Below are 21,516 nucleotides of genomic sequence, written 5' to 3' on the forward strand. Positions count from 1 at the left end.
GGCTATTTGTAGTTGTCAAGAAAGTGGGGAAAGTGGCCTACAAATTGAAGTTAACTCTAGATCTCAAAATTAACTCGGTCTTCCATATCAGTTGCCTCAAGCCTTATCATGTAGACTTAGAAGACCACAGCCGTAGAGTGTTGCGGTGTGCCCCAGCAACGATAATATTTGCTCTTGACAAAGAAGTTGAAGCCATTTTTGACTTTTGAATGATGCGACATCGAGGAGTCCTAACAACCACCTAATATTTAGTACGTTCGAAATGATTGCTAAACGGTGAAGCAAGCTGATAAAAGATGGTCTTGCTATGATAATACAAAAGTCTTATCATAGATTTTTAGAATTGTCGTGCAGCCGGGATGACTACGCATTAGTTGGGGAAGAATGTAACCCTTCATCAAAATTTTGGTCAAAATCGTAGTGCCAAAAATATTAGCAACACAAATGGCTAGGCTGGACCGGAGGGAAGCTAAGACAATTATGCGACTTGATCTTATCCACTGCTATATAGGCCTCAAGCTTATCCACTGTTTGATAGACAAGCCTCTTCGATCTTACTTTTTTCCTTTTAAATATTTAGGAAATATATTTGTTAGGATAACTTAGTAGCTAAATTTTATTTCCTATATAAGGGCTTGAACCCACTACTTGTATTTTATCTAAAATTTACGTAAATGAAAAGAAGTGGGATTTTATTGAGTTAGCTTTTCTCTGTGTTAGTAAAAAAGCTTTCTCTGTTTTATTTTTATTTTTGTATTGACTTTAATTCGAGACTTAGTTTATTTTGCGAAGAAGTTGGAGTGCCACGCGGATTTATCAAAATGCTCAAAAACATTAAGTTCATGACACAAAGCTCGCCTCTTGCCCCGGCCGTAGTGCTATAGCTAAGAGGCAAGTTGTTAATGAATGGTCTTATTATTGGCTCTAACAAGCCCACCCTTGATTTTTGAGAGGAACACCAAGTTAGCTTGAGTGCTTCGGAGGATAATTATAAAATTTCGGACAGTCAAGGTTTCTCCACAACCTCGAGCCAATATTTTCATATGGAGCCGTTTTTTAGGTCGTGTAACGCTTTACACTATAGGTGTCGACTGATACAAGTTGAAGCTGGAGTGAAATCTATTTGGTTTTCTTTTCTTTTATTTGGCAGCAAACTGAGGCCTACTGGCCTAGGACTGACGCAAAGCCTTAGTGAGCTCCCTGTCCACTCCGAAGTCTCCAATTTCGAGACTTTAGAAGACGACACTGTGGTTGGTGCACATCCTCACCCACATCACGTGCATGGGGTTCGTCTCCCTCGGCCATCCTGGCAACAGCTTATTTATTTATCTAGGTAGCCTCCTCGACGCAGTTTATTTTTGTTGCACAATAGAAGAGGCAATAGAAACCAAGGTCCTATGCATCCCCAACTGCAGAAATTCGCTTCAGTTGGGATACTTGGCAGTTCTTGATTAGCTAATAAACGCAACCAGCAGTAATTAACGTAGTTTCAGATTCAACGGTGGGCCGCCAAGTAATCCGAATTCCAAACTGCAGCTAATTTCCAAGTCCTCCTGTGACCCGCCTCCCACGTTGCTCGTTCCTATTGGCTTGAAAACAGGACAGCATATTGCTAGTCAATCAACCCATCAACATCACTTTGCGAAGTCGACAAAACCATCGAAGGAGATGACGACCGAACTCCAACTCCCCCACCTATATCTCTCGACAATTCTAATGACCTCTGTTACCCCTCCTTCTTCTCTCCTCTTCTGATCCTCCTCAAAACCTCAATGGTGGGTCACATTCTGAGGTTCCTCCGATGTTCCACCATTGTGTCAGTCTCTCTCAACTTCGCCGTCGCCGGCGCTGGCGCCACCCTCTTGGGGACCTTCCTTCTCCGCTGCGGCCGCCGCGAGGTGGTTCCAGTCATTGCCACCTCGGTCACCGCGGCCGTTAGGGTGGTGGAGATGGTCGGGACGGGCGTCGTTCAGGGGCTCGTCGCTTCGACCATCGTCCGCCGTTCGATTGGGGCTCCACTTCAGCACGACGACGATGGACGGGTCGTCACAAGGGTAATTTAATTAATCCCGTCTTCGCTTTTGCCAACAATAACCTTCGAGAACTTGGTAATTTATTAGATTACTATATAGTTCAAGGGACTAGGAAACCGGACGGAGTGAACTATGGGAGTTTAGCATTTCACCACCTATATTTAAAGTTATTGCAAAATCTTTCTTTCACATCCAGAAATTCAGTAACGCATAATTGCAATTTAGACCTAATGTTTCCGGATATTATAATTACCCCCTTCACTGTGTCACATAATTGCAACATTACACAAAACTACCACCTCTTAGTCATGGCACCATAAAAAGATTTAGTTTATCAAAGGGGATTTAGTAGTTCTTATCAACGGATAATAGATCATTTTCATCGCATATATTGTTGAAAAAGGAGGTGTTGATTTGTAAATGTGAAAAGGAAGAAGGTTATTTTAAAATAGGCTACATTACAACTCCAAAGAATTAAAATTATTTAAAAGTAATAACAACTTATAGAGATGTGCAATAATGCAAATAATTTAAATGTAGATTGTTTACTTTTATTTTTCAGGGTCAGGAGTATCAGAGTATGAACAAAGAACAAGGGTCAAAATATAATTTAGCCTTTTTAAATAGGGTAGTATGAAAAAGCTCGTAAAATGTCTTCTGTATCAACGATTGGATGGGCTAATCTCGATCGTCGATTTGGAGAATTTGAAGGAAAATATAACTAAAGATTATTGAAGCTACATTACCGGCGCAAGTCCAACGACTCTGGTGACCCGGATTTCTCCAGTGATCCTCCGCCGTCCGATCTTCTGATCTTTCCCGCAACCAAATCCGTCTTTGTATTCCGAGACGTCTACTCCCCCTCTCCTGGAGGCGGGAGATCGTCCCCTTCGCCTAGAAAACGTAGCCGACTTCCATCCAAATCGATCCAGACAATGCAATCCATCGTCGAATCCCCCCTAATTTTGTAGCATTCCCTAATTGCTGTTTCACGGAGCGAGGCAATCATGAGGGATTTGGTGGTGGTGGAGAGGGCGGCATTGTTCTCGATGCTGAGGACGGTGAGATGGCTGTCTCTCATCCTACTGTTTGTGAACGTGGGTTTGGTTCTTATGGGTGGGATCTGGGTGGGTTCCTCCTCTCCGAGCTGCTCGGTTGGAGACAAGCTTCCGATGGTTTTGGTATCACTCGTCGCCGGCATTAGGATGGTTTACATGGTTTGGGCGGGGAGGGCGCAGTGTTCGACAGCTGCGGCGATCGTTAGTCATGTCTCAGAGAGCTCCGCCGGAGCCGATTCTACCGTCCGCTGTGAGAGACGGGTAGTCTGATCTTTGAATCAAATTTATGATCATGTCCATATGATTTTTCTCTGGAAATTATGAAATGGCATCTCTGATATGAACTCACAATCTTTCTTGTTCGGTTAACAGATGAGATATAAAAGGTGGCTTTGGTGGACGAGATTTGGAATGATAATTACTGCATTGCAATTCTTTGTGGCACTTTATCTTACATGCATTTTGGCGAAAGACCTTTCTTCCGGTGGATCTTCAAGAATGTGCTTCTCTGGTATGTCGTGTTACTATAATTATTTGTTCAGATAAGATGCTGTGTATAAGCTTGTGCATCATTATACAGTGTAACTTTAATATGAAGATGACTATTACCTTCAAGATATCATATTGTGGCTTATATGTTATTAAGTAATGCAGTTATCTTTTCACTAGTTCTGATGAGGTACAAGAATGTTAGGAATTAAGATGGATGCGTCATAAGGCAGCTGAGAAAGAAGTACTAGTCCAATCTAAGAGAGCTTTTTACAATTGTCCAAACACACCTACTGTAACTTCTTATATACCAAGCCTCTTAATCAATATATATGCTTGTTTGCCAATCATTTCTAGAAGTAAAATTTCCTCATCTCATATACCATATATTTATAGCCAAAACATACTTTTCTCCTTTTTGGTGAGCTAATACTTTGCCACACTAGTTTCTAACAATCTTTGTTTGTGAAAGGTTATAGAAACTTGAACGGCTGGCTATGAATGATAAATGGAAGAAAGAGAAACTAGGAATAACTACGCTTTGGAATCGAGATAGACTTCATTTACGCAGAGTTTAAATTTATACCTATCCCATTAAGTGTTGAGGCAATACTCTACTTAACCATAATATTGCCTTTGTTCCAACTTGTCTACAACTTATAGAAAAGACTACATCATCGCTACCCATTGATGGGTTCTTGATTATGATTTTTTTTATAGAATACGTGAAGAAAGTATGCCTATCTAGAACTCTAGATGTTACTTAACTCATTATCTGTAAAGAATTTATTGCTGCAAAATATGATGGGTTCACTGTTATGGGATCGTAAATCTAAATATGCCTCTTGACTTGATATTTGACAAAAAGCACATTAGGCTTTATATATATATATATATATATATATATATCTTCTTTCTGCTTTCCCTTCTAATGTTGTTATACAGCTAGAAGCAAAATCATCTTGATTATTTTACTTTCATTTTTTTTTGTGTTTCAATGATTCATTTTTCTAGGTATTGTACCCCATAATAACTATTAAGACCTTATATTTCTTGGCCACTTTTGAAATCTTTCATGATCTTTTCTAAATATGAATTTGCTCAGAACTGATACAGCGATGAAATAATTTAAGATAAGAATTGCCATGATAATGGCATGGGGCGTGCTGACCCTCATTTGGCACGGCACATTCCTCCTTACGTGCCTCGTGTGTTTAGGTATGCACAAGCATGCTGTTAGCACACAGACACAAATTTGGCATGCTCTTAGAGCTTAAGAAGTTTTTAGAGTCAATTTACTGCATTGTGATACCCTCAGCTATGATTAATCAGCCCGTCAAGAAAAGAAAAGAAACAAGGGACAAATGTACCTCTTAAATCACAAAATTCCTACAATCCCCTCTATGAAGCATGGATACGATAGGAAATACAGGGATATAGAGATATTGGTACGAGAATAGATAAATTTATAAAAGTAGTCTACCGATATGGCATAGATACGTCAATAAATAAATAAATAATATATTTTTAATTTGTTGACAACCAATATAACATATGGCAAAATGTTATTATTCCATAAATGATAAGATAAAAGGAAAGAAAGCTACAGATTTAGTATTTACATGCCTAAAACTTTAGAATAATATTGCAATAGAAACTGATATGAAATTCAAAATAGTAGTAAAACATTGAAACATAATTCAACTATTAGTCTACAATTAAATTGGATCTTTAAATGGCCTTCACGTTATATGTTTAACTCATTATTAAATAAATAAAGCCTTAAAGTATCATGAAAGATTAGATAGTCATATATATACATATAAAGTATGCGTTCTGTATTATCTTTTAGCAAAAATAAGGGAAAATGATTGGATGATCAAAAAATATATTGGAGCCGTATTAGAAAATTAAAATTAATTATTTAAATTCGGATACTCCTTCAGCCATACTCGATACATATCAAGTTGTATCGCTGCTGTATTGGTATTCGATATGCATTGGATACCGATACGGAGGGGCAAATGAAGCATTTGTGCTTCTTAAGCTCTCCTAAATGTCATTAACAGAATGGTAGAATTATAATTCTTCCCCTACTTAGAAGTTTGACTTGGTCAAGTGGCAAAAAGAGTAAATAGATGCACACCTTTTATCACTTCCATCTCTTCATCTTCAACCCCAACTATTGGCATCTCAACAGCCACCTTTACTTGAATTGGCACTAGGTTTCAAATTGCTGTTCTACATACATGATTTCCTAGCCACTATTTATTTTCCATGCTATGTTTGTTTTTCCACTTCAAAACCCACCTTTAATCTCAACCCACATCTCATTCCCCCAAACAGGATGGGGGAAGAGAAGAAGGTAAAAAGAAGAGGAAGGAAAGAAGAAGGAAAAATGGAGCGAGAGGGAAAGAGATGGAAATACATTTTTTACGGTCGCAATTGTTAGTTTATAGGTGTACTCAAGTTGATTTCTATAGTTATTAGTTTTCTTAATCTCTAATACACTAAGTGTTTCCTGATGTTTAATCTACTTATCTCCACTTGTATAACGAGTTAATGATCGTAAATTACAAAAACATTGTTAAGGTTACTAGAAATCTCATGAAGCTTTTGATTCTCATATTTGTGCAATGAAACAAATACATGCAATTGTAATGGATCTGCTAAAATAAGTAACTTTTGCTCATTGCCAGTGCTTGTAATCTTTTAGCTTACATGTGTAGTGGAAACCTCTCCCTTCTCAGTCCTTTCTATTTGTGGTTACCTTTCTGTATTCAGCCAATGGACAACAAAAACTCCTCTCTTATGACCATCATTGCACCTTACTGATTTGGATATGTTTCTAAATTCTCTTAGGGCAGGATCCCGAAGGCAGAGGCTGGAAACTCATATTATCAGTCTTTTTTCTTGTCCTTGTATGGCTTGTGGTTATCATTCAGTGTTCAACAGGTTCTGATGTATTAAGATGGAGATCATTTTATGCTAGTCGTGATGCTGCATGGAAGGCTCATTACAGAGAGGTTTTTGATCATGGTATTCGTGAAGTTTTATGCTGTATGGGACGCACGAAGTACCTGTATGTTTCTTTTTTCCAATTGACTGATATATCATAAACATCTTAATAATCATTCTTCAATTTTTTGATTTGACTATGTAGAAGCGTCCTGGAAGATGATGAAATTTATTCAGTGGCAAGGTTATTGGGTGACCTCGTGGCATATCGTGCATCAGGCACAGGACATCTAGAGCTCTTGGCAGGTTCATTTTCGTTTTCTATATACAGGACTTGTCTTATATCATAATAAAGCTTTTTTTTCTCTATTAACATGCCTCAGTAATTGAGCTCTTGTTAGTGCATATTTCCTTATTATCTAACTTGACGTTATAAGTATTATATAGATAAGTGCCTGCAAAGTACTGCTTTTTTTTTTCCTGAAACATAGGTTCTTAGGATGTAAATGAGACATACAATTATCATCAATGAGATTCAAATAAGGTTTATTGGGTTCTTAACTTCAAGAGAGACCATCACAAGTAAGGCTTCTTGTGTTGCACTTTGTTGGCCAGTATGAACAACCCGTATCATGTCAGTAACTTCTGGTGTAGATTGATGCCTCCTGTATTGAGTGAAAAAGAAGGGATTGGAATAGGGATAGAGACAAAATAGAGATGAAGAGAAATGGAGATACAAAGGGGTAGACTAATGAGAAAGTTCTCATCACCCATTCCTTGGTCTAAGAAGAGAGGAAAAGGAGAATGCATCAATGTACATAGAACATGATGAGGTGTTTATGTTTGGTTTCTTAAATCTAGGCTAATTGGTTAAGGCTTGATCTATTTTGAGACTAAACGTCTAAACCAATCAGGTTAGAGTATCCTGTTAACTAGATCTGGTGAGACTAATATTTCAATAATTGGTTAACTAGATCATAGAGTTGACACTGAAGCAGGTGTCCAAGTAGCTAGGTCTTGAGCATGTGCAGGAACTTCTACTGGGAAAAGAAAGCATCATTTGTTTAGGTCTAAGTCACGATTCATTTGTTCATGCTTCAGGTGAATCATGAATTTCCAACCCATGCCTAGCACCATATCATAGGCACAAGTGGGCATCATGCTTTGTTGGCACAACATGCACTCGGACATGTGCTCTGTTGAGCTACACTGGCATGACCTTTCATTACAACTTACAAGAACTGATACATACTAGTAGAAAGCTTGGCTATTGGTACATACCAGAAGACAGTTAGCAGTTGGATATTTGCTATACTAAAAATACCCAACTGTATGGTTCCTTGATCCAAAACACATGCTTCCAGAATAAAAAAAGAGTCAATTAACAATTGTTTATTGATAACTTACGACCATTTAACAAACTTAATTTTTTTCTTAGGGCTTGCACTGTTGCAGAAACATAAGAAACTTCCTCCAGTCACATACACAGATATTGTGGAGGCACCAGAAATTCTTATTCAAGAGGCTGCTCTATTTCATCAATTTGCTGAAGCTGCATATACAGTATATTCTTCAAGGCTCCAACTTTCCTTCTGTTTCATATTAGTTCACTTGCGTGGCTCTTGAACTCATTCTTTATGCAGGGACCTCTGTTAGATTTTGGAAGGAATCCTATTCTGTTTCCATGTGTGTGGCTCTACAGACAAGAGGCTTTAACTCCCTGGACACGTAGCAGGTTGATAATTTGTTCTTTGTGAAACTTCAATTGAAATTATGCTGATTGGTAAAAACATTAGGTGTTATGTTATACAGTAACACCGATAATTTTCTACGGGACCGTACTCAGATAGTCTCCATCATCGTCCAAAATCCATTTCACCATACTTCCACCATAAGATGTTATATATTTAAGGATTATCATGCCAAAGGCATGGCATGTGCCGATCGGCACGCACTGGCATGTTTTGGGACGTCTCTAGTATATTTTAGGGCTTTTGCCTTTTTGGTTTGAATTTACATATTTTAGCATACATTTGAATAACCCGTGCTCATTGGCATGGTTTGGGTGTCACCAAAATCCAATAACCCATTAAGGGTTAGTTTTGGCAGCCACTTTACTAAAAAAAGAAAGTGGAAGTGAGAAAAGGTGGATGAGAGGAGAAAAAGAGGAGACTAAGGAAGAAATCAAGATTTCTTCTTCAAATCCCATCAATAGGTAAAATTTACTTTATACTTTAAAAATTAATTTGGAATGGACAACTAATAGAACTAACTCAATTATCATTTGTAAAGGTCTTTCTATAAAATACCCATTAAAATATAGGAATCAAAAGCAAAAATTGATTTCCTCCAAAAAAAATTTTCAAACTTTTAGAAATTTTAAAATTAATATGTCAAATTCATTCATATTGGATCAAAACTAGTATGGCCATGCAGTCTGTGTAGGGTGCTAATACTTCATCAGTATGGCAAGGGTTAGTCGGCACAAGGTATGCTGACCGACATATTCATCCTTGTATGTATGTTTGTCACTATGGAGTATGAACATCCAATTGAAACACAAGGTGAGAATGCAACTCTTGAGAGGTGTTCATTCCACAACTAACGGTGCCCATTGCTATTGAGATGTTATTTATTTCTTGATTCTAGCAAAAACTGCCGGTATTTGCAAGATGTGCTATTTGGGATTCTCCTTTAGGAGTAACCTATGGTTAGATAATCTTGATAGTATGTAACTAATAAAGGAGTTCCTCCACACAATCTATTGAAAAGTTCTATGAAATATGAATGATATATCCCGTAATATCTTTGTAAGTGTTAGTCAATAAATCGAATAGAATAGAGTGATGGTTCTTATATGCTAGTACTTCAGGACAGTGATCAGGATTGCTATGTTAAATAGCAAAAACATGGCCTGGGCCACAGTGAGCCTTGATGTTTCTCATGTGATTCAATAGCTTATTTTACTTTCTAATAATCTATGGTGACCAAACGAATGTGAGCCTATTTTCACGGCTCTCATATCTGTTTCATGATATGGCTTGATACTATAGTTTGTTTTATTTCAAGGCGACCCGTCCTTGAAGGTGATAACTGGTGGAGAGGTCATGCGGCAGCTTTTTTAAAGTATGTTGATTTATCCCCGGAAGCTCTTCGACAGGGCCGTGTTAGTCAGGTAGGTAAATCTTTTTAGTATAGTGATATATCACCTTTGGTATCTGCAATGTTAGCCTACTTGTTGGTTATGTATGTGCAACATAATTCTTTCAGGTATCTGATTTCTTAATGTATAAACAAAATGAATACAAATTAGATACATCTCAATATTGGGAATAAAGCAGCTTTGAATTCTGCTAGCTATAATGTGCCATTTGAAAGGATGAAATTGAGGATCATCTATTAATAATATGTTTAGATATTTCTTGTAAATGATAAATTCTCAGATATGTTTTGTTTAGTGATGTGATGTTTGACTATTATGGGTTGCAAACCAGAAATCTCAAACTTATGGACATATGTACAAATTACATATGAGCTGTCACCCGGTGTATCTTATTCTATTTTGGTCCCACAAATAAAATAGCTGTACTGGAACAAAGCTTTATGGCATATCTACATCCTTGTATCATACATATTTGCTGATATACTTGTAAATTTGGGAAAATTTGGACATTGGATATTTTGATTACATGATTTTGTAAAAGTCACTGGTGCCGAAGCAAACCATTAGCGGTCCCTTTTTTATAGCTTCAAAATAATTTGTCATGGTATGAATTCTCTCCCTTCAAAATGTTGCTTTTCAGTTGTAAAGCTAGGCACTTCTTCATTATAAATAATGAAATATACTTGCATTATTGACCAGACCATTATACTATAGGATTTTGAACATGTTTCCCTGAAACTTCTTTTGTACTGATCATGTAAGCTGGTTGCTGCACATACATGTGTGTGATTATTGAACAATAATGTGAGATCCTAGTTTGTCCTTAGAAAAAAATTTGCAAACTGAAGTTGTACACTCCAGGGTCAAAATGGAGTGCCTCCAATGGTTGTAAATTGGTTGCTGTCTCAGTTAACTGTACTTATTTCATGCTAAAGGTCTGTTAGATTCTTAAATAATAAATTTAATAAATTGTAGGAAAAATGCAACTTCCATAAAATTTGGCTCTATCTACAGTTGCTTAAAACTTCAAAGAAAAAAGAACAGATAATAGAGAAGTCATGGTGGAAACAACTTCATATTCTGATGTCTTTAACCTTGCCATACACTAGAATTGGTCTACCTAGATTTTAGTAGTTTACCTCATAAATTCAAGTGGTATTGGTATTGTTATAATGTGTTGTGTCACCGAAATGAGCAATCAGTTACCATGAATCCATGATTGATGATTCACACACTTGGATTTTCCACACACTTTTACCTGAAACCATGTAACATTGCACTTGCTTGATTGTGACAGGCAACCACTATAATTGATCAAAAATCCAGAATAGTGTTGATTTGGATAAACTACTATAGAATTGCGATTCCAGAATTACTGTTAATTAATGTCAGTTGTTGCAGCAGTTTTTCTTTTATCATATCTTCCATAAGTGAAACTTTGTCAAGAGGAGAACTTATTTATCATTTGCCTTTGGCCCTAAGTTTAAAACATTCAGGAGTAGTGAGCCACCAACTAAGTAGGCAGCCACATGAAAATGTTGCTTGAGCATTAGTTTAACTTTAAGAGATATGCCCTTGTATCTCCTGATCTTGAGACCAACATGAGCATCTGGATTAACTCTCAAGGGCCACAATCCCTGGAATATGGGTTTCTCTGAGGGAAAATGGACAAGATATTTATACTTTAGGTTTTCACATTGCAAACCTAGACTGGAACACAGCATGAAGCATCATTAAGCCTTTTGTTTTGAACAACATGTGATTTTAGCAAACTATCGTTGGATTTCAGTTCTTTATATCTTCAAAGCAAAAGCAGAAGAGAGATGTTTCTTCTTTCTGTTAAATACATGCTGAAGATTTAAAAAAGAAGATTTAGCTGTGTTTCTAAATGCTGTTTGAAGTATACATTTTGTTTAGCAATTTAATCAGCTATATGCCATGCTATCCCCATAAATTCCCACAAAGTTCTTATTGAATTTTAGAGTCACATACCTGTTTTCTGCTATAGAATTAAAGACTAAGGGTAAATTCATCAGTTAAACCATTAGCTTGAATGTAACAGTAGTTGTGTTGTTGCAGGTTCTTCATAAAACACTGAAATACAAGTACTCAATATACTTGTGCAGGAGAAAACAAAGTTCTATGCTCTTTGACTTCAATATTACTTCCCTTTCATGCATGAGCTCCTTTTAATAGTTTAATGAAAATGAACATCTCCCCTTTTTCTTATTTCAAGTATCAACACAAGTGAATCTGCAGCCAGCTTTCAAAGCAATGCTGCCCGTAAACTTTTAATATTCACCTATACAACTACGTTCATCTAAATATTATGTATTACTGGACTATTATTGAAGTATTTTCATTACATATGTCCATATACATCTTGAAGTCAACTTTTAAGATTATTGCAATTCATGCTTTTTTTCTGGAAGAATAAACTTTACAATTAACCCTCACCTTTGTCTTTCTATCCTCATATCTTCTCTGTAACATAACCAGTATCCAACAATAACAAGCTCCAAATCTCTCCCTAATGGTTAGCTATTCTATTTCCTCCTATTCCCTAGTCCTTCACTTATTTTTGGCAGACAACAGCAAGAGGTGCTTTAAACCTTCAACCATATCCTTCTCTCTAATGCTCCCACCTCATGTCCACTGGATGACAATCCTCTTATCCAATCATTTTTCCTTCTTGTCTTCTTCCCTGATCAATTTATCTCATTTTCTCATTTCTCATTGGATTGGAATCATAGTAAAAAAGGCTAAGGGTTGGCTTGAAGGATGAAGGAATTGGAAGGGAAGAAGAGCACTAAGATCGAAGATGAGGGTACTTTAGATACTACCGAACAAACATGAATTGCATATTCGTGAAGATCTAGTAGATTCAATGTGCAAATATACATTGATTTTTCTGGCATTTACATAGAATCTTCAGTGCGTACGAAATATCCTTTTATGTATTTTAACTTCTTCCAAGGTTTAGCTTCCTTTGGCTTGAAGGATGAAGGAATTGGAAGAGAAGAAGAGTGTCTCAAAGATTGAAGATGAGGGTACTTTAGAAAATTTAGATACTACTGAACAAACATGAATTGCATGATTGTGAAGATCTAGTAGATTCAATGTGCAAATATATATTGATTTTTGTGGCCTTTATATAGAACCTTCAGTGCATAGGAAATAGCCTTTAATGTATTTTACTTCTTCCAAGGTTTAGCTTCATCATACAAATCTGAATTTGAAAAATTCTATTTGCTAGGATAATGTCTAGCATCTCAGATCAGTGACATGACTCTGAGTGGATGTTTTTATTCTTACATTGTATGAGCTAGTAATATTATGGCACAAAATCCCGATACTTGTTTATGCTGTGTATGCACAGATTCAGTATGGCTCATATATCCTTCAATTGTAACCATGCATACGGCATCTTTGGTTAAGCTTTAAATCCTTTAATTATCTACAGAGGATTTTAACAATTGAGAATATCCAAGATCTAATAGGTTCCTGCAAAGCAAATTTGGATACTGATTTTCTGAAACTTCTTTGGTCTCTAAGCATGATGTTAATGATCTGCGCACTAAGCTTGTTTTATCCTCCTTCCACGGATAGACAAGGACATTCTTTTTAGCTTCTAGATCACTGCTGTCCCATCATTTTAGGATATCATAGATTATGTCTTACTGTTCTTCAAATGATTGGATTATACCTTCTCTCAATTATTATTATTATTATTATTATCTATCAAGATACTGCTTTATAAAATTAATGGTACAATATCAATTTCTACAAAAAATCGTCATCTAACATAAAAGTTGGTATATTCAGGATCTGTTAATCATTGGCTGGACAGTAGTAATTTGTTGACTTTTTAATTTTTATTTTCTTTTCTTTTTCCTGCAGAAAAAGCGTGAGGCTGCTTATTTTGTTGTTGTTTTACATGATCTCAAAACTATAGTAATTGCTGTCCGTGGTACTGAGACACCTGAAGACCTTATTACTGATGGTTTATGTAGAGAGTGCTCACTTACCATTGATGACTTGGATGGATTGATCAAGAAAGTTCCTCTCTCTCTCTCTCTCTCTCTCTGTGTGTGTATGCTTTAGTTACTACTGTCCACTTTCCAAGTTATTGCTTAATCATGTGGTTGCATGTATTCCAATTTTTGTTGATGATTGACATGGAATTAGAAAACTTAATGTTTACTTTGACAAAGAAAAAAAGAGAAAATCATGTATCACCGTCATTTTCTCTTAGTGCATGAAGATGATAAAATATTCTTTTCAATGCATTTACAGAACTTGATGTCGTGCTGGTTGGTCACATCACTGTCATGAGCAAGACACTTGGTAGTCCAACACGTAACATGTTTATCTGATCCTATATATTTGCCTAATAAAAATTTGGTTCAAATGATGATCTTGGAACTCATGGCTACAATAGACTCGAAGTGGAAGGAGTTATGACTTTTGACCTAGCTATCATAACATGTTAGCCTTGCAAGTAATGTGGATAATATTGGTATATGTGCACTGCCATAATCTTATGATCATCAACTCTTACAATTGACAAAACTTGTATAGTGAGTATTATGTAACTAGCTTATTCATATTTAACTTATCTTCCCATAATAATCAAAATTATTTGCATGGAGTATGAAGACTATATTAATCAGTAATGCATTGTGTAAAAGTTCTCAATTCTGCATGCGTCAAGATTTATGTTGATTATCAGCTAACCCCTTTGTTTTGATACTTTCTTTAATGAAATGATATTTCTTATTGCCATGCATTAATCTAAATCATGATCAAGAAAAGGCAGATAACTCTACCTACAAAGTACCAACAACCTTTTAGCTTTTGATGACAGGAACCTTCTTGCCTGATTTTACTACAGTTGAGAATATGGTTCCAATTTCTAGTGGTTGATGTTTCATTGATGGCTAATTATTAAATATATAAATTATTTGGCTGCCTTATCATATCTGAGTTGTGCTACAATTGACCCTAAAATTCTAATGTGTATATTGTTGGGAAAGAACAATGGTGGATGATGATAAAAAAAATGACATTTTGCCATTCTAATAATTGGTACCCCCAAAAAATGAATCTGAATGGTTATTTAATATGACATATTTATGTGTTACCCTTTTCACTCTTCATTGGTTTGCTTTTTCTTGTCCTCCTTTTCTAATTCTGTTTCAACCTATTTGGACCATTTCTGATATTGCAGTAATGATAAGTTGCCCTCTGATGTGAGGGAAAGCATTCTCTCCTCTTTTCCACATTATGGGCATTCAGGAATTGTTGAATCTGCTCGAGAGCTTTTCATGAAAATTGATGGGCAAACTGAAGAGAGAGGTTAATTTTGCAACCAAAACTCATAATGTTATTTTACGTTTGTTGTTTATATCTTGCATTGTTGGAGAATGGTATCATTGCTTGTGGTTGAACTCTATTGTGTTTCTCTTAAACCTTTATTTTGGCCCTTCTGTGAGACTGGTTTCTTTGGTTCATGTTTTTCTTGTTTGCCATAAAGACAGAAAATGTGGGAATACTCTGTCAAGCTTTCTATATAGAGCAATTACTTTGCTAAGTACTACAGATTGCCTATAAAATAAATCACGTATATCTTACATTATCCAATACAGCTTTATAAATTGGTTTCCTGAAATATGATTCACTGCCAATTTCTTTTCTGTAACCTCTGAATGTTGATGCCCAAATTTCCTTTGCCATGAGAGAAGTCAATATATTTGGAGAAACCATAAAAGGAAAGGGGTTGGAGTGCCTAACTTTCCCTTCTGTCATAAACATACATTATTTGCTATTGCAGAAATTTATATGAAAAATACCTTTTCTCAGTAGAAAAGTTCTTTCCATTTTTCTCTGGGAAAGAGGAGCTGCGAAATGAACACCTATGTTGCTTGAGTGAGATGCTATCTGTATGGTGTTTGGAGCATGAAAAATGGCTCGTAGCTTTCTGTGATTGTCCTATCACATTTAATGATATAGGATAAATAATATATCATAACTTCCTATGAACCACTTTTATTCCCAAACTCTCAAAACCCTAATTTCCTTAAATTTTTTCCCCTAAATGTCTGAAGAGGAATTAAGAGATCTTCATGTGTTACAACATATTGTGGCATGTTGAGAATTTTTGCTTCTTCATACGCATGCACCAGATTACATTACCAGTCAGTAACACTTGTAATGCATGCATCTGTAGATGAGTCTAAATCAGAGATGCCTGGACTCCTTTCTTCTTTGCTGGGAACGGGATGTGAGTGTCATGGATACAGTATACGTATTGTAGGGCATTCACTAGGAGGTGCTGTTGCAGTACTGCTTGGGATAAGGGTAAGTATTTACTTAGTGAAAATCTATCTATAAGCTGTATATCCTATTACTTTGTAATCTGAGGAAAGCAATGTAATATTGATCTGGATATGGTTTCTTATTAAAATGCAATTTCTTCTTTATTCATTCCCATAAATAATTTATGAAGATGCAACATCTAAGTTGCATATGCAGTCTATAACTTTTCATCCACTGTCGTTGCTTGATCACTTGTTTCTAATTTAGTACCAATTAGTCTCAGTACCTATATGTTATCTCTGGTTTCTAAAGGCTATGACTAAAAATAGTTTTGTCTTGGATGGAATGACAGAGTTTGGAAGACAAGAAAACATTCTGAACATATTTTGCAACAGGAGTAAGTGAGTAGATAAGATAATTTGTAGAAAAATATATAAAAGGACAGATATATGAAATTACTGTCTTAATAAAAAGTTACTCTATCATACCAATCTTTGTCACTTCCTGAAGATCCAATATCTGTTGACACCTAAACAAACTCTCAAACAATATCTAGTGATGGCAGGAGTCTCGACTTACTACAGTGAATCAAAGACTTCAACCTACACATTATGATTTGAAACTAGGATACTAGAACATTGAATAGCATTAAAGCACATACTGTAAAATTAAAAGCACTTGCAAGATATTAAATCGCATACCCATTTCTGGGTAAATTGTTAACTTCTTTTTAATCCATTTCATTAAATGGCTGCTAGTAATCTATCTTTTGGACAAATCATATGTTTTCCTAGCAGCTTCTATAGAATAATGATTTCATGTGCCTGTGAAGGTGCATCTGGCTAGTGCTAGTTATTAACGAGATATTATACTAGCTATGTATGAATATGATGTGATAATTACATTGATATATACAATTTTATCATGCAGATTACTCAACTGACTTTGATTAATCAATCCTCCAGAAATCAGTTAAAGTGGTGGTCCTTTTAGGACAAAGGCAATCCCTTAGGCCCTTTCTCAGGATTGAAACTTTACTAGAAGTATATACCACCAAATAATCTAAAGGAATAGTAGGTTAATAACAACTAGCTAACAGGCCTTATGCCCTTAAATGCAAGCCATCATCTTTGTTTAACAGACTACTTGATTACCTCTTTCCAGTTTGTATTGAAAGCTAGGTAATAATAATAATTTTTCTTTGATAAATTGGAGAAATCATGTCACCTAAATTTATATTGGTGCAGTTGTACGGGCGCTATCCAAACTTACATGTGTACTCATATGGAACTCTTCCATGCATAGATTCTGTCATAGCAGAAGCATGCTCAGAGTTTGTTACTAGGTAAATCTGAAGAAACATTTGTTTCACTGGGGTACTTTATTCCATTTATAAGATTCTTCTAATCTTTCCCATCCTTCACAGCATCGTATACAATGATGAATTTTCTGCACGGTTATCTGTTAACTCGATCCTTAGACTACGTGCTGCTGCTATAGGGGCTCTGTCAAATGATTGTTCAGAAAATTCAGCAATGATAGCCAAACTTGTCAGGAGAGTTCTAAATGTCAGAAAGTATGATGAGAATGGGGAAGATCATAGGGCTCCCACTCATCTTCATGGAGAAAGTGAGGTAGTGGAAGGCAATAATCAAATCCCCAGGAAACATCTGAAGTATACTATATCAGGTGGAGTGTTTCTATGTGGTCATGCAGTTTCCTGCATGATGCATGCACCTAATCATCGAGTTTCATCTAATGGCATGGGTAGTTATGAGTTGTCCTCAGATAGAACATCAGAGCCCAATGCACTAATTAGTGAAGAGAATTATATACTCCCTGCTGGTAGGATGCAACCTAATGACAGGCTACATCAGGAGGAGTTCTTATCTAATAATGATTCAATAGTCAATCTGAGGGAAGGGATCACTACATTGAGAAAATCTGAATTTCTGGAAGATCATTTCCATGAATATAATATTGGGAGTGCTGGTGATTTCTTGTCATTACCGCACAACGCTCAAGCTGCAGTTGATTCCTTGTCCCCCATAAATGTTTCAGAAGGAGAATCACCAGAGATGTATCTGCCAGGCCTCATCATTCATATAGTCCCAGGACAGAGGATCACTTCTCCTTTGTGGAAAATCTGGATATCAAATGATAGAAATCGGGATTATAAGGCATTTGTGGCAAATAGGGAAAGCTTCAGAGACATTATTGTCTCACCTTACATGTTTCTTGATCATGTACCATGGAGGTATATTCTCATCTGTTCTGCTGGAATGCCTTAAGTCTAGAACCATATGAACTATCTGATACTAAATTATTAATTACCCTAGATACATGACCTCTACAAAGGGTCTTCAAAGGAAACCATATTGGATCTTCAAAGGATTGAAATGCGTTTAAAAACTTTTTTTTGTAGTTTAACTCTGTATATATGTATATGTGCTTCTGCATTTCTTTCAGCATGAAGTCATTACTACTAAATGTTATTTTAGAAAAACCATCTAAAGCTCAGTTTGCTTGACTATAGCTGTGTTTCCTTTGTTGCCTTCACTTTTCTAGGTGTCATTATGCTATGCAAAGAGTTCTAGAATCCCGAAGGCAAAAAGATCAACTCAGTTATGATTTGTCCACTGGAGAGCATCTTGTGTGAGCTCCTACAAAAGCTGCACTCATTCACTCAAACCTTCAATAAGATCTGGATATAGCGAGACATTTATGACATAAATCAATAGCTTCATTTATGTCATAGCTCTGGGGTTCATACTTTGAGGAATCAAGGATTGACGCAGGCATTCTTTTTCCATCGGGCAGGCAACTTTCCATCGTGTATATATTACTGGGTATTTTGGGCACTTAGTATCCATACCAAGTTCTCTGCTGTTTTCCAATCACTGAAGTTGAAGCACACTACGGATTCCAAGGTCTCAGAATGCTGTATATGCAGGTCTAGCCAATAACACAGTCTCTTTTCTCACGTAGTTTACAAATTCTTGCCTTGTTGGCTAACTTGATCAACATAGTGAGGAAAGAAAAAATAACAAGAATGTGAATATATATATATATATATATATATATATATTTCCATTTATCTCAAGGTTCTCATCATATTGCTCTTTGCTTGATGATATTCTGCTGTAGTTGTCTGATCCGCTGATTTGCTTGATGGATTTTCTTCCTATTAATTTTTTTATTTTCAATTTCAAATTATTCCTTTGTCAATGGGTATTCAAATTGTTCTCTGAGCAAGGTATTTTGGTAAGTTCAGAAGTTTATTTTCTTGTAACACTAGGGTGATATGATGGTAATAGGGTGTTAATTGGATTTTTTTTTCTTCACTAGAAAGATAGGGTTTTTATTTAAGAAAAAGCCACAAGGTTGTGTCTGAACCATAAAAGGTCCATAATGCAGGTTTTTTTTTTTGTTGTTGAAAATTTCCCTGAATATTATTTAGGTTGATTTGAAATGGTTGCTTGCTTCTAATTCCTCAACTCTGGCCTTTCTTTTCCTGACTAATTCACTATTCATCAACTGCCGAGATGTGATCTACTAAGTACTGCAGTAACCCTAACCAGTCCATAGCTGGTTGAAGTTGGCCCCTGTGTGTAGGAACCATTGGATCTTTAGAACATCTAGTCTAATTTATTCTCCAAAAAGATTTAAGCACTGCTTATTCTGTTTTTATACATAAATTATTCTCTTTTATAGGAGAGAGCTGCAAGTTGGAAGGCAAATTGAGGAAGTGATACCTTTTGGCCTCTCATAAGAATGTACAATTAACATATCATCCAAAAGGGTCCATCCCAATGACATTTACCATGGCAGTTTTTACTACCTTCTTGTTCCAGGAAAAACAAAGCTACCTTTCAAAGAAAAATAAAAGGACCGACAAGGTATACTTAGCATGATTGCATCAACTTCCTCTTCTTGGCCTTCTCCTGGAGGAGCACTCTTCACTCAGTTACCAGTTACCCCTGCCTATAAGTTTGTTAGAAAGTGAGGACCCCTCTGAGTTTCTCATGTCCCACAATTGTGAGGCTTTTATTATCATTCACTCTTCTCCATATAAATATTTATCATTTAACCCCTCTATTTTAGTTTTTTTTTATAGTGAAACTCCATAGACGAAATTCATTACTGAAATTTTAGAACATTTAATCCGATGGTGGATCATCAGTTCATTCCTTACAAGACTTTTTCTAAATTGCAAGACTGGCTAGAAATTGAGCAGTTAGATTATTTTTCTTGCTCGAGTAAAGCACCTTCAAAGAGGTAAAGAGTCAAATCCACCTATTGCATTCTTGAATGATAGGGATAATATGCCAATTGACTTCAGAGGTGTCACTGTTGAAGGCATGGACAACATTTAAGCAGTCGCTAAAAATTATGGCCTTGGCTTGAACTCTCTGGTTGTGGTTGTGAAGTTTTTTGATACCTAACAATAGAGCTAGGGCTTCCCCAATTAGAGCATCCTCACAATGCGCTAGATATTCATACTTATAGGCATTAGGTGCCTTCGAATAACCAGAGATAAAAATACCTATGCCTCTGTCTACTCCACCTCTCCAGGCAGTATCAACCCAATAGAATTTGGTATCACAATTTAAAGAGGTTACATTGAGATCATTGTGTGTAGGTGCATTGGATGGGTGATCCTCTTTGGTAAGAATTTCTGCGAGCTTGGTGATCTACTTGAGAGCTTGGTTCGGACTAAGGTCAGTCTTCTAGAACACATGGTTGTTCCTTGTTTTTCCAAATAACCCACATAGTGATGAAAGCATACCCTAGCTATTCTTTAGATAGCTTAGAGCTATAATGCAATATCCCACAGCTATGCTTCCTTTGAACTCTTCCATATGTAGCCCAAGTCTTCTAGCAAACTAGACAGCTCACGAGAAATTGCAGTGGAGGAGAAGGTGTTCCATTGTTTCGACGTGGGAGTTGCAAAGAGGGCATTCACTATTGATTTGAGGAATCCTATGATTGAGGATTGCGCGAATTAGGAGAGCTCCTGCCACACCTCGCCAAATATAAGTTCTTATCCTTGGAATGACTATAGTGCCCTTCCAAATGACTTTCCATAGGCTTTTTATGTCTAGGTTTGAGGTAGAGGAGGACCAGACCTGTTCAGCCAATATTGCACAAGTAGATTTGGAGGTGAACTTGCTCCATGAAGTTAGAGTCCGAACAACCTTATCATGGTTATTCAGCGATGGTGCACTGATAAAAATGCTAGAGATTCTAGAGATCTCTACTGGTAAAAGGGAGTTGATTAGTTGCATGTTTTAGGTAGCAGTTTACACGTTGATCAAATCTGCAACTATGGTGATGTTGTGGGGGATATCAAAGCCAAAGTGATCAAAGCTTGGGACCTAGGGGTCATTCTTGATAGATGTCTTCAAGACATTGCCGATAACTACCCTAGTAGCTCTCTTCAAGGTTTGTTTTAAAGTCGCAATGGAACTCCATACCCAAGAGGCGACTCGTCTTT

General features: G+C 36.4%; 1 protein-coding gene across 3 annotated transcripts; it reads left to right on the forward strand.

Annotated features, from left to right (window-relative positions):
- Positions 1 to 1,684: 1,684 nt before the first annotated feature.
- LOC140768978 (uncharacterized) lies at positions 1,685 to 19,122 on the forward strand. Of its 3 annotated transcripts, none has more exons than XM_073109473.1 (13): positions 1,685 to 2,054; positions 3,464 to 3,602; positions 6,443 to 6,662; positions 6,744 to 6,844; positions 7,977 to 8,101; positions 8,182 to 8,273; positions 9,608 to 9,713; positions 13,602 to 13,756; positions 14,932 to 15,059; positions 15,931 to 16,061; positions 17,267 to 17,364; positions 17,446 to 18,276; positions 18,588 to 19,122. In XM_073109473.1, exons 1-13 carry the CDS (start codon positions 1,773 to 1,775, stop codon positions 18,676 to 18,678), a joined length of 2,499 nt encoding a protein of 832 aa, XP_072965574.1. In that variant the 5' UTR covers positions 1,685 to 1,772; the 3' UTR covers positions 18,679 to 19,122. The 3 variants fall into 3 exon arrangements, with proteins under 3 accessions (XP_072965574.1, XP_072965575.1, XP_072965573.1); XM_073109474.1 differs by lacking the exon at positions 1,685 to 2,054 and adding an exon at positions 2,629 to 3,352 and having other exon boundaries at positions 6,536 to 6,662; XM_073109472.1 differs by lacking the exon at positions 1,685 to 2,054 and adding an exon at positions 2,633 to 3,352.
- The last annotated feature ends 2,394 nt before the right edge of the window (positions 19,123 to 21,516 follow it).

This window comes from Typha angustifolia, chromosome 10, assembly GCF_048772165.1.
Source record: "Typha angustifolia cultivar Huaian chromosome 10, ASM4877216v1, whole genome shotgun sequence".
NCBI lineage: Eukaryota > Viridiplantae > Streptophyta > Magnoliopsida > Poales > Typhaceae > Typha > Typha angustifolia.

Coding starts and splice junctions, on each gene's coding strand:
- LOC140768978 (XM_073109472.1), top strand. CDS start 3,041: ATGAGGGATTTGGTGGTGGTGGAGAGGGCGGCATTGTTCTCGATGCTG. Junction 3,353..3,463: donor CCGTCCGCTGTGAGAGACGG/GTAGTCTGATCT, acceptor TTCGGTTAACAG/ATGAGATATAAAAGGTGGCT. Junction 6,845..7,976: donor ACATCTAGAGCTCTTGGCAG/GTTCATTTTCGT, acceptor TTTTTTTCTTAG/GGCTTGCACTGTTGCAGAAA.